This window comes from Vipera berus (genome assembly GCF_964194415.1).
Source record: "Vipera berus genome assembly, chromosome: 2".
NCBI classification, from domain to species: Eukaryota; Metazoa; Chordata; class Lepidosauria; order Squamata; family Viperidae; genus Vipera; species Vipera berus.
This window is the reverse complement of record NC_138203.1, coordinates 222,862,106-222,874,950: the sequence shown is the minus strand read 5'-3', so window position 1 is coordinate 222,874,950 and position 12,845 is coordinate 222,862,106. Positions and strand designations below refer to the sequence as shown.

Here is a 12,845-nt window from a genome sequence, read left to right as displayed (position 1 = left end):
TCAATTAGACATTATTTGAGTGTGCTAGAGATGTCAGTGTAAAACTACTGTCATTTCAATTGTGTGCACACAGGAATATAATTACTTAAGAGCATTAGCAAGGTCTCGCTATAAACATATAATTCTTGAAAAATTATTTTGGGTCTCCTATAAAATTTTATTTCTATAATGAGATGTTCTTGCAATCACTCAACATTTTGTAATATTAGAGCTAATAAATGTTCTGATTAAGTATTCATCTTGGACATAAATAGCAAGATACATTCTGATCCAAGCTAACAAATTCAGAGACTATTCCAGGATAGGGAATAATTTCTACATTTTTGTGGAATTTTTTTGCTACTTGGCAAGTGTGTTGATGGTAAGTTTGTAAGTTCACATAACTGCAAGGAAAACAAAGTTCTGGAGTCTAGTTGAGTGTTAAGTCTCCCTATCCTGGAATAGTCCTGGAATTTGTTAGCTTGGATCAGAAAATAGGGTGAGGTCGGGGGAAGAGTCGGTATTGATAGAGTAGAACAGATCAGTATGATTTGCCCACGGCATTACTGAGTTTTTGTTGGTCTTCCAGTCAGCAAATAAGAAAAGGGGTTCACCAGCCACAAACACAATATGAATATGCATAATGTGGCAGCAGCTACTAAGATCGGATGGACAGCTGAGAAGCAGCTCTTTGCAAGGCTGAGTGACCCTCAGTGTTGCATTGTGAAGGGAAGAAGGGGGGTTGTGAAGGGTCAGCTTGAGAAGCAGGCTGTTTACCTTCTTTACTTCACGGAAGTTCTCATTTACCACTGCTCACGCTTTTGAGAACACTGATTGATCCACCATCGTTGCATGGTGATCTTTGACATTGATACCACAAAGGAATAATTTCAGACTAATATGATGACGTAAAAGATGTAAAACTAAAACGAAGGCAGTGCTTGCTTACTTTTCTGCCACATTTGCTTGAATTGCATGGATTAATTAATGCAAATAGAGAAAACAAAGAAAATGCCAACAGTGGTTATCCCAGTATGCTTAAATATACTTTAATATCTCATCATGAACCCAAGGAAATGTGAGCTCAGGATCAGAGTAACTGCTGTTATCAGTTTTGGAATGGCAAATTTTTGTTCTTCTGCATCAAAATATAATAAGGACCAAAAAAATAATAATTCTGCCTCTTATTGGTGGGGAGAATGCAATACATGGAAGAAAACATACATGACAAACTTAACCTAAAATATAAAGCTTGCCTAGGGGGGAAAGGGCAAAACAACAACTCACATTATTACAAGAGTGTAGCACTCTCAACAAAAACACAGAATGAAAGTAGCACAGCTATCTCTGCATATAAGATGCAGAAAATGCAGAGGTCCAAATCCAAACGTTACAGAATATTATAATCTCTAGATTTAGTTGAACTGATTTGAGATTTGGTCACAATAAAAATAAAGTTTTTAAAGAAATCATTGTGCCAAAGATCAGCAACGTAGAGCCTTCAAAATGTCCAAAGAACCACCCATTTTTTTTAAAAAAATCATAGCACTGACCAGCGTTATGCTGAAATTTTGTGTTTCAGTTGCTGATCCCTGCATCGTGCCTATCTAAAGCAGAATCTTGCTGTCTGAACATGGACAAACTTTGAATTTAATTATCATCTTAGAATTATATATTAGATGCAAGATCTGTTTATTTCTAAAACACTACAGAGACCGCAATTATAAAGACATCTGTTTCGAGGACTCCCAATAAACTTAAGATGCAAAAGATGAACGGTTTAAAAAAAAATCAGGAAAAATTAACATTAAGACTTTTCGCATCCATGAAATGATGGCACATACCGCCACCTCCATCACAGACATTTTCATCTGGATTCCTGGGTGAGTAGGGGATTGGATCTGAATGTCTAAATGGCCTCATCCTATTTTGAGAATCTGTGATTCTATTTTTTTTTTCATGCAGAATATTTGGAATTTGGCAAAGCCCACCTTTTCTTTCTTGAACTGCAGATCAGTCCCACGGGGGGGGGGGGGAGGGGGAGGGGGAAGAAGAGTGAGCTAGAGCACATCCAGGCTTGCTTTTATGCAAATGCTGCTCAACGCAAGGCCCCCAGACTAATACCATACAATTGGCTCTGTAAAACAAGGCTTGCAATTTCAGCAGGAATTGTTTGCTTGCATGAGACATAAAAGCAGACTATGATTTTTCAGAAGATCCCAATTGTGGCTTGAGCTTTTTGTGAGTGGGTCACTGTCTGCTTCTCCTTTAGACTTTCAAAGCTGATCATCAAGACTCTTCCCAAACTCCTTGGCAGTTAAAATGCCCATCTATCATGTACATGGGTGATAATTTCATGTCATGAGCTATCCTTTCCTTCCACCTGGTTCTCATAGATCTAAAACAATTAGTCTTGGCAGACAGTATCTAACACATGGAATGAACGGTCCTCTGGGCAAAGTACATTCTGTGAAAAACAGAGCTCAACAGCATTCAGCGATCAATGAAAGTGCTAATGTTCCTTTGGCCTGGCAAAGCTCTATCACATAACTAAAGATCTATGACAAGGGGATGCAATGGTTGGGCGTCATGATCTAGGTCCACAGGGGTAGGCAACGTTGGCTCTTTTATGACTCGTGGACTTCAACTCCCAGAATTCCTGAGCCAGCTATGCTGGGAGCTGAGGTCCATGAGGCATAAAAGAGTCAAGGTTGCCTACCCCTGATCTAGGATGAGGACAAGATAAAAACCCGAATGACCAAAGATCCACATACAAACACCCGCGAAAACCTCAGAAAACAGATGATCTTATCAATGTTGTATTAGGCTGCAAGCTAGCACTTACAGAAAGTTCAGCCTGGGAAAGCATATGAGAGCTACGTGTGAGGTGATTCTTGCCATCTTGATGTAGTTAAGTGGAAATGCTGCCAATAAGGGCAGAATAACAATTATGCTCCCAGTTCCTAACTATCCATGTCCACTCCTAGGCTGTAATATCACACAATGAGTCATCAAGACACAAGGCAGGGAAGAAGGAAAGACAGTGTAATTAGCTTTTTGCAAATCAGAAAGGAAGCAGAACATCTTTTAAGAGAAATCCAACCCGTCATTGGATTTGTGATCGATATTTTTTTCCACAAACAGTAAGGCCTAGAATGGGATTATTAGGACTCTTGAACAAAATGAGAGTTTTACTTTTTCAGTAGCTTGGGAAACAAAGAGTTTCCTAAAAATCCAAACAACCTACCTCTATTTTGGAGGAAATCTAATTTTTAACACTTCCCCCGTCCCCTCAAACTCCACCCTGCTTCAAAAACAATCCCTGGAGCATACTGCTCTTTGCCTAAACTAGTAGGCAACTGACCACTACATCAGATACTAGGGAAATGGACTCCCTTGGTAAGGGAATGGCATTAACAGGATGGAGTGCCATTAAGTTATTGTTATCATACAAACGCTTCCTCTCCTTGATGGGGTCACAGCAGCCAAGATCAAAGTTTATAACTCTCTCGGATGAGAGGCATACAAAACTCTTTGAGTGGTGCAGAATCCGAGTAAAACAGGCCACAAGATGAAGCAATAACAGGAGCATCTGCTGTAAGAAATATTTTAAAAAAACAAAGACCAAAAAGCTCTAGGACACCCCTTCCCCCTCGATTTACATCACCACAGAGCAAAAGGAAAGAAAAAAAAGAGCATGCCATCTTCTTCCTCTTCCTCTCTGTCCCCCGATTCCGACCCTCCCACCCTGTCAAATGAAACCGATGGACATGACTTTGAGAAAAGAAGTAGGGAAAAGGCTCTGGAGTTCAGTGGACAGGCTCAAATGCAGAGAAGTGGATTTCCTTGGAGCTGCAATGCTGGAGACTGGGAGACATTCACAGCTCTTTGCCGACTCATCCTCCAGGTTTAACTGTCTTCTCCGTTCTCGCCTGGTCCTTTGATAAGTCGCTTCTGTCCCCTTTTGCCCACAGGACCCTTTGGCTTGGCAAAAGCCTGCTTGAACGCATGCTGCTTGGGGTGGACCTCATCATACAGGAACTCGGCGGTCAACTCAGCTCCATCACCAATTTCAATCTGTTACAAAAAAAAGGAAGGAAAAGTAGTCTTAGATCTGGCCACTGAGAACATGAAACCCAACTGAGATTGGGATTTTCTTCTCAGTAATGGTATTTTATGATGATGATGATGATGATGATGTTGGAAGGGACCTTGGAGGTGTTCTAGTCCAACCCCCTGCTCAGGCAGGAAACCCTATACCATTTCAGACAAATGGCTGTCCAGTCTCTTCTTAAAAACTTCCAGTGTTGGAGCATTCACAGCTTCTGGAGGCAGGTTGTTCCACTGGTGAATTGTTCTAACTCTCAGAAAAAGACCTCTCCTTAGTTCTAAGTTGCTTCTCTCTTTGGTTAGTTTCCATCCGTTGCTTCTTGTCCTGCCTGTTAGGACAACCCTAACCCTTTCTCTTCCCCCATAGCTTTCCAGCTTCCACTCCACTCCTACTTCACAGGGCCATTTCTAAACTTGTTTTGATTTTATTTTCAGGACGTGAACATTTCTTCTTCTCATTAGAGATGAGTTCACTGAAGTCTTTTCTTACTTTTCACGTTGTCCATGCTGTTGGCGCACCTGTTTTCTGTCTCTAGCATGTCCTTCCAACAACCCATCTGGTGGCTTCTGAGTAATTTTCTCATAATCAGTCTTCAGATCCCCAAATCACCCTCTTTCACACTGCTTGAAACTCTAAAAGTCTAGCTAGACGGAAGAGAATTTGTTTTTTTCTTCAAGATGCTTATGAATCCAGAGGAGAAAGACTTACCTTCTTTGCAATTTCTAAGCAGAAATCTTGCTCTATGGAGTCAAGCAATCGGCTCTTGCAGCTGGAATACAGCATACGCTCTTTGATGCTACATTTGTAACCAGGCATGGAGTAGATAAACACTAGGAGAAAGAGAAAAAAATAAATCAGGTATTCTTAGACCCCTGTAAAATTGATTCCTATGTTGAAATAATGACCATGCATGCCGTAATAGCGTGCGATGAAACAAATAAATACAGTTGTATTTGTATACTGTTCATATATTGCATAGATGAAATGATACCAATTCTTATTATATCTAAAATCTATTGCCCATGAATTGGACATTGATTTTAGAAACAAACATTCTCATTAAAATGTTTCCTACGTGCTGGGCTGTGAATTCCAGTCTCTCTTTTGTTTTAGGACTGGCACGAAGTTATTTAAATGTCTATGGAGAATCACAGTCATCCAGGCCACGGTTGTCTCAAAGGCGCTTTTTTCAAAAGGCAACTGGACTATGTTTTTTTCCTTGAGGAAGAAGACATTTTGAAATGATTACTTCCTCAAGGAAAAAAAAACAGTCCAGTTGTCTTTTGAAAAGAAAAAAAAGCACCTTTGAGATGAAGTTCATTAGTTCTTTAGTTTTTGCACTGCATTTCCTGGGCTGTGTGTAGAAAGTTTTTACTCCTGCTTTTGAGTTTTTCTAGAGCAGGGCATAAGAGACCAGCCTTAGGTAGAGAGGCACCAGAATGGGGGTGCCAGGAGATTCACCTATTGCAGGGGTAGGCAACCTCGGCTCTTTTATGACTCATGGACTTCAACTCCCAGAATTCCTGAGTCAGCTATGCTGACTCAGGAATTCTGGGAGTTGAAGTCCATGAGTCATAAAAGAGCCGAGGTTGCCTACCCCTGACCTATTGTAATTACTGGCGGTGCTTGGAAAAGGAATGCACCAGAGAGGATTTAAACTCCCTCCCCATAGTGTTTTCGCTATCCCCTATCCCTAGGGGATAGCGAAAACACCCACTCCAGGTCCAAAGGGCAGAGTGAAACCTTTACCTCAGCTATAGATTTGGTTACATCTTACCTACTGACTCCAGATAATCTCCCTCATGAGAGTGTTTATACAGAAAGAAGTGGTAGCGAGCAGAATCCTGAGGAATTCTTCGAGGCAGATCCACAATTTCTGTAGCCTTCGTGTGGACCAGCTCTATGGTCTCCTGTTCCAGGTTCAGCTTCTGTTGAAACAAAGGCAAGAGAAAACCAAAATAACAATGAAGTGGAAACTCTTTAACAGTGCAATGTGTACTGGGAGAGCACGCACAGCAATGAGCAAAACTTGGGACAATTATACTGAAAGGCCCCCCCCCCAAAGAAACCCTTACCAGCTGGATGTAATTGATTTTCTTCTGCTTTAGTAGCTGAACGGCCTGTTGTGCATCTGGCTGCAAAGGGAAGGCCAGGCCTTGGAGAGTCTGGTGTTTGCTTTCTACGCTGATTTCAGTTTTGACCTGGCAAACAGGGGACGAAAAACAGACTGAAGTGAAACCCAGCATGTATGTATTTCCCACTTTTGTTCATCAACGGAAGTTAACCCAAGAAAAGTAGAGAGGTACAAGAAAGATGGAAATGTAACAGACAAACCATGCTACTAGCATCCAGAAGTATAGGAATCCTTTCAGGAAAAAGCCATTGTAATGCTCTTCCTTTCTTTCCCCTTCCCTGTAGGACTAGGCAACCTCGGCTCTTTTATGACTCATGGACTTCAACTCCCAGAATTCCTGAGTCAGCACAGCTGACTCAGGAATTCTGGGAGTTGAAGTCCATGAGTCATAAAAGAGCCGAGGTTGCCTACCCTTGGACTAGAGAGTTTAAAGGATCTCTCTCTCTCCCTCTCTCTCTCTCTCTCTCTCTCTCTCTCTCTCTCTCTCTCTCTCTCTCTCTCTGTGTGTGTGTGTGTGTGTACACAGATTACAAACATCTGTAAAAGAGAGAGGTGGGATGGATTGAGATGGATACTGAGAACCCTCCACTCAAGTCCAAATAGAACTAAGTTTATTGTGTTGAATGGGGCCGTTCCTCAGAGAAGTGTGTTTGCGATACCTTAGGAAGAAGGGGGAATATAGGAAGGCAGGAAATAGCCAGAATGAGTGAGGCTGGTGGCTGGATGCAAAGAGGAAGGTCTCTTGTGCTTTATTAGTTGGGAAGAAAAAAGGAAATCCATCAAGTGTAGTTTGCATGACCTGCAGAAATTCCATTCTCTACTCAACTGTTAAAGCCAACCTGCCCTCTTTTGTCTCTGCCCAAGCAAGAATGAACAGAAAAGCTGGATAGGAGATGCAGATGTAAATCCCAGAGTTAAATGGGATTACATCCACATTTGCATGCCTTTGATTGTATTGTGTACAGAATTTCTTGCACAAGCGACTTATCCTTTGACCACCCACACCATCCATGGAAGTTTCTCAGATGTCTAAAAAGGCACTTATATGTTAAGACAGCCCTTTCTAGACCAATGCAATGTGATGCCTAATACAGAAGAAAGTCTCGTATTTTGGAAGTGAAAAGAAGATCCCAGATATGAATGACTAGCTTTATAAACATTCTGCAGATGATACTGGCCACTACAAAGGGGAAAAATATTTTTCTTTTGAACAGCAGCTTGTAAGGAAAGTAGGAAATAAAATTTTCATCATACACTTCAGTAATGATTAACCAATTTTATAAGCTAAAGAGGTTAATCCTAAATAAGATACATACTTTTTTAAAAGCTACCTCTTTGGGTCACTTCTGGCAAGAATCAGTTCATTAGGTGGGAAAGAATGACATTTTTGAAAGCAACATCAACATAATTTTTTCTTCTTAAAATAATTAACAGTACAAAAGCAGCTTTATAGATGCCACACAGAATCAACAGAGGGAAAATCATTAGATTTTAGTTTCATGCTTCATAGAGGAGAAAAACTAGGTCACATGCTTCATTGAGTATCAAACAAAATATCACTTGCAAAATAGAACTGCTAGATCTACTTTTCATCAAGTGCTGGAAGTGACCCTTTCAGATAGATGAAAAATTTGCATTTTTCATTTCTAGTCTCTAGAATAGTCTAGTCTCTTATTTCTAGTCTCAGTTATCCCCAGTAATTTTTCTTTTATTTACAATTTTTTATTTTTTTATTTTTTTATTTATTTTTACCCTGAAGCAGTTTAGACTGGGTTTTTTTGCCTCCTTAATAAAATTAGACTTCCACCCAGATATAGTCTGGATTAATTTATATGGAAGAGCATATGATTGATACAACTATATCAAAATGATATATACATTAAATTGTACAGAAGCTAAAGAAAAAGTGTAGATAAATTTGTACCCAATTATAAACTGCTTTATTTTTAAAATAGGATACCATATTCATATATTATTTAATATATAATTTGAACCTCTACACTTAGCACAAGCTATCCACAAAGCAGGGCAAAGGTTTTACAAGTGGAAGCCCTGGACGTCAAATTTTGAGTGTCTGTGCTTTCCAGTCATGATAATGAGGTGACCTGGTAGATACCAATAATCCTGAGTTTGTGAATCTTTGAAAAAACAACAACAGAAAACTAGAGGTAAGAGCTCTCACAACGAAGAAAAAGAAAGAAAGAAATTATAAAAATTTTTTACCAAAGGTTCTGTATTGATATGATGCTTTTTGACCATTTCAAGCACTGTTTATAGTTCTGAAAGAGCGGTAAGTGATTAAACTGGAAGATGTCACTGAATAACCTCAGTTGTGCTACCTTTGGCAGGGAAGACTTTTATGGTCATAGTTTGCAATAGGTGAATGATTGGTTACCTCGGATAGTAAAGCTCAAATGAGTCACAATAGTTCTAGGATGTTTCTAGCCAAGATAACTAAGCACCAGGATGGTGAAATGTAATGCAAATGAGTGTAAAGTTCAGAACTCTGACCTTTTCTTAGCCGGAATACAGTGCGAGTTGAACATTATGGAGGCAATCTATAAATTTTATGTTGAAAAGTCAGTCAGTGGCCTGCTCTCTTTTCTTCTAAATTCACCGGGCTGAATTTCTGTCTGTGTTGAGTCTTCCCCGTAACAAATTGGGGGATGAGCTAGTTTACCACTTGGGGCTCTGGAGAGGAGTTTGATTGATATGGCCTAATCAATGTAATTTTCTTTAGTAACAACAAGAGAGTGGATTGACAATGCATTTTTCCAGGGTGTTTTTTAAACTTGACAGTCTAACCTTCAGACGTGGTCTGCCTTGGAACTCTCCCATTTAAGTACTAGTTAGGCATGACCCTGCTTAGCTTTGTTTGAAACTGTATTCCTACCTGAACCTTATGGTACAGACAGAGATATTTCCCTTGCCACTCTAAAAAAACAAAACAAAACCTTGGATTGATCATAAAGGTGTGCAATTAAATGTAAGAGAACTCTACAGATTAGAACGCAGGAGGCATATGAAGCAACATATGAAGATATTTGCAGGACCGTCTGCTGCCAGGAACAACCTCACACAGGGAGGGCCTCCTCAGGGTGCCGTCGGCTAGACAATGTCGGCTGGTGACCCCTAGGGGGAGGGCTTTCTCTGTGGGAGCGCCAGCCCTGTGGAATCAACTTCCCCTTGAGCTCCGGATGGCCCCGGATCTCCGGTCCTTTCGTCGCGGCCTTAAAACATTTCTCTTCCATCAGACTAACCTGGACTGACGATAGGGATTTTTAAATAGAATATTTTTAATATTTTATCATTATATCATTGGGGCTTGTTAGTTTAATCTTTTTTAACATTTGTATTATTGTGTTTTATTGTTGTTAGCCGCCCTGAGTCCTTCGGGAGATAGGGCGCCATATAAGTCCCAAAAATAACTAACTAGCTAGCTAGCTAGCTAGCTAGCTAACTAACTAACTAACTAACTAACAGAAATCTGGTAGCAAATCTAAATCTTTTGTGTTTGATGTAACTGTATTTTTCTTCATTTTCGAAGCAACATTAACAGATCACAATACATGGGGAGGATTTGTATCATAGGCTTTGCTCACGTTACAATCATAATGAAAAATTCCCAGCACCCTGCTCTTCATGTCAGAGCAAAGACCCCTTTGCCTGCCAATATAAACCTCTCTCATCAGAACAGTATTTTCTTTGGGAGGGAAGAAGATAACGTCAACCCTTTCTCTTATATATTTTGTGGTCTGAACCCTAATATTAAAGGGGAAAAAATGAGATGCAATCTGCCATCTAATCTCGTTTTGGCTCTAATATCTAATCAGTGGAATTTTTTCCATAGCTTTTGTATCAAGCGTCTATAATCAGATGGGGATTGTAGTAATACAAGTGGAAGCTAAAAAGGATGCAAATCCAGACTCACCTACTTGAACCAAAATTCAGAGAAATGGAGGCCTTCCTAACATCACTTAAAGACATACTGAGTACATGGTGTAACTAACCAGGATCTCCCAAGAGGCTTACTAAATTTATCAGTGTGAGATAGAAATTACTGTATGTTTTAATTATTTAAATTTTGACAAATTCTCTTAAGATTCTTCAAATTAAAAAAAATGCTTTCCAATATACAGTACTTATTGAAATAAACTGAATTTTTGAATTCTTGTAGCAACCCAAAATTAAATATGCTAGTAAATTAACTAGTAATATATGTTTACCAAATTTAATAGCATAATAAAAAGAATGGAATTGTTTGGAAGAAATTCAAGGCAAAAAAAAAATCTCAGTAACAGCACATTGTCAATCTTGTCTGAGTTTCAAAGCTAAGCTTGGTCAGACAAGAATAGTACTTCGATGGGAGATTACAAAGGAATTCCACGTCTGTAGGTTAAGTCCAGGAAGTTAGAAAATATTAAATGAAGGTAAAGGCAAACTACTTGTATATTATTGCCAGGAAAAGTTCATGGGTGTATCTGCAAACTCACTGGACAACTTAACACTGAGCTTCTCAAGGCTTCTTTTACCTTTTACAAAAACAAGCTATGAAAATGGAGAAAGGAAAAAAAAAGAACCATTTATCATTGAAGACTTTTAAAAACCACCCTGTACGTGCAGTTTAATCTAAAACAAATGCAGGGAATCCATTTTTTCCATTAGAAATTCATATTGCCCTTTAAGTACGGTAATTTATCCTTTATACCATATTTCTTTCAAAGCAGTTTAGAGGGAAAAAAAGTTTGCAAACATAAAACCATAAAGGAATGATGGATTAGGCTTAAGAACCCAGTGTAGTTCTAGTCCTTCCGTAGACACAGAGGCAGTTGGGTGACCTTGGGCCAGATACTTTCTCTCAGCCCTAGGGAGGAAGCAATGGCAAACTATTTCTTAAATCTTGCCAAGAAAGCTGCAGGGATCTGTCCAGGCAGACACCAGGAGTCCAGAAGGACTTGAAGACAACCCATCCTCAATAAAAAAAAAGGCTTATGGGGACATGAAGCCACATCAATTCTTTCAATAACAGAATACTGAAGAAACAAGAGTGATGTAAAGTTTCTTAGTACTTTACGGCTCTTGTATATTTCTATCTTTTAAGGAATGCTAGAGCTACCTATCGTCAGTTCTTGGGATAAATGATTCAAATCCATTCATAACATTTAATAGCCATTAGATATACTACAATAGCTCAAGGAATTCAAGACCTGGATTTACATATACTTTTATTTTGAATTCAGCCACCCGAGAAACGTGTCTACGAAGGAAGCCTCCTTAGATAATCTTTAGATGCACTGAGTCAGGCACTGGACTTCGATCTATGATTCTAGATCTAAAATGGGAAAGTTTAGTTAACAGAAAGTGAACTCTGGAATATCGTGGAGCAAATATATAAAGGAGAATGTGATGAAACGAATAATCAAGAGAAAGAGCTCTGCAAAACGAAACAGAAGACAGAATGCAGGCAACATGGCCTACCTCCTCAGGATGAGGGTATTCTACCAGAGATGGGCAGCAGCAGCAGCCCAAAACCATCTGTCAGTAGGAGGTAAGGAAATGACATTGTATTATAACAGAAACAAAAGAAACGTTGCCCAACTTTCATCTATCCTGGAATGTACTAATACTCAACAACTATCCTTAATAGAAGACAACTGGGCTGAAACCTGGGTTGTAGGTTATCATTCAACAAACCACACAGCTTGTTTAGCAGAGCATCCATCTGTCTGCAATGACTTCTAAACATTCAGCTTTACCTGGACTTCACTATGGCGGCTTTTAAAGTCAATGCTGCAATATGTACAACTACAATTGGACCAAGCACATGTAACTGCTGAAAGAATGTTTCTCCCTCGAAGTAGACTTTTTCTTTATATAGGCCAGCTTACTGGCTGAATGCTGGAAAAACGGTATCATCAAATACTTTTCATTTGGAAAAGTACCTTGAGACAGTGCTGCATGCCACTTTGATTACCGTACTCTATATCACTATAGTACAGAGATCTACATTTACAGATTCTACAGATGACCACTACTTGAAATCTTCCTGCAATCCACACATAAATTCTTATAGTGCTTCTGCTCAGCGGGAGGCAAAAACAGATGCCACAGGGCTGAAATCTGGATGATTTGCACTACATCAGCAAAAACACATGATTCCTAATTGACCAACAATGCAGGCACTGGAAGTCCTTTGTTGTAGTTGCACTCCCATCATCACAGGACTCAATGTCAGCAGCTAAAATGCTTTCCTCCTTTACATAATATTGTTGCTGAAGTTTTTCAAAGCCTCAGGTAGAAAGTTTGATATTACGCCAGTCTAGATGTCTCTGGGGTATGAATAACTAGCAAACATCTAGCTAATATGGCCATATAGTAGTGATAAAAACCACTCTTGACCTCCATGTCACTTGAAGGTCTGCAATTAGCCTTGAAACTAATAGGATTCTCAAACTATATCCTTAGATTATTTTTTTTTAAAAAACCCCTGGCACTTACAGTTAAGATCATTTGTAAGCTTATATCAAGAATACTTCATTTCCCCACATATTCTGCCTCTATCTTATTTTGCTTATGTCTTAGTTTGATCAATCTCACATACACCCAAGCAACTTTCAAACA

General features: G+C 39.4%; 1 protein-coding gene across 1 annotated transcript in view; it reads right to left on the bottom strand.

The window, feature by feature from the left end:
• Positions 1-3,572: 3,572 nt before the first annotated feature.
• TWF2 (twinfilin actin binding protein 2) overlaps positions 3,573-12,845 on the bottom strand; it is a 63,697-nt gene continuing 54,424 nt past the window's right edge. The window contains exons 6-9 of the mRNA XM_081320008.1: positions 6,166-6,291; positions 5,868-6,018; positions 4,799-4,920; positions 3,573-4,056 (exon numbers count right to left, since the gene is read on the bottom strand). Coding sequence (XP_081176134.1) covers positions 3,889-4,056; positions 4,799-4,920; positions 5,868-6,018; positions 6,166-6,291 — 567 coding nt within the window. The 3' untranslated portion in view covers positions 3,573-3,888. The remainder of the gene's footprint in view (positions 4,057-4,798; positions 4,921-5,867; positions 6,019-6,165; positions 6,292-12,845) is intronic.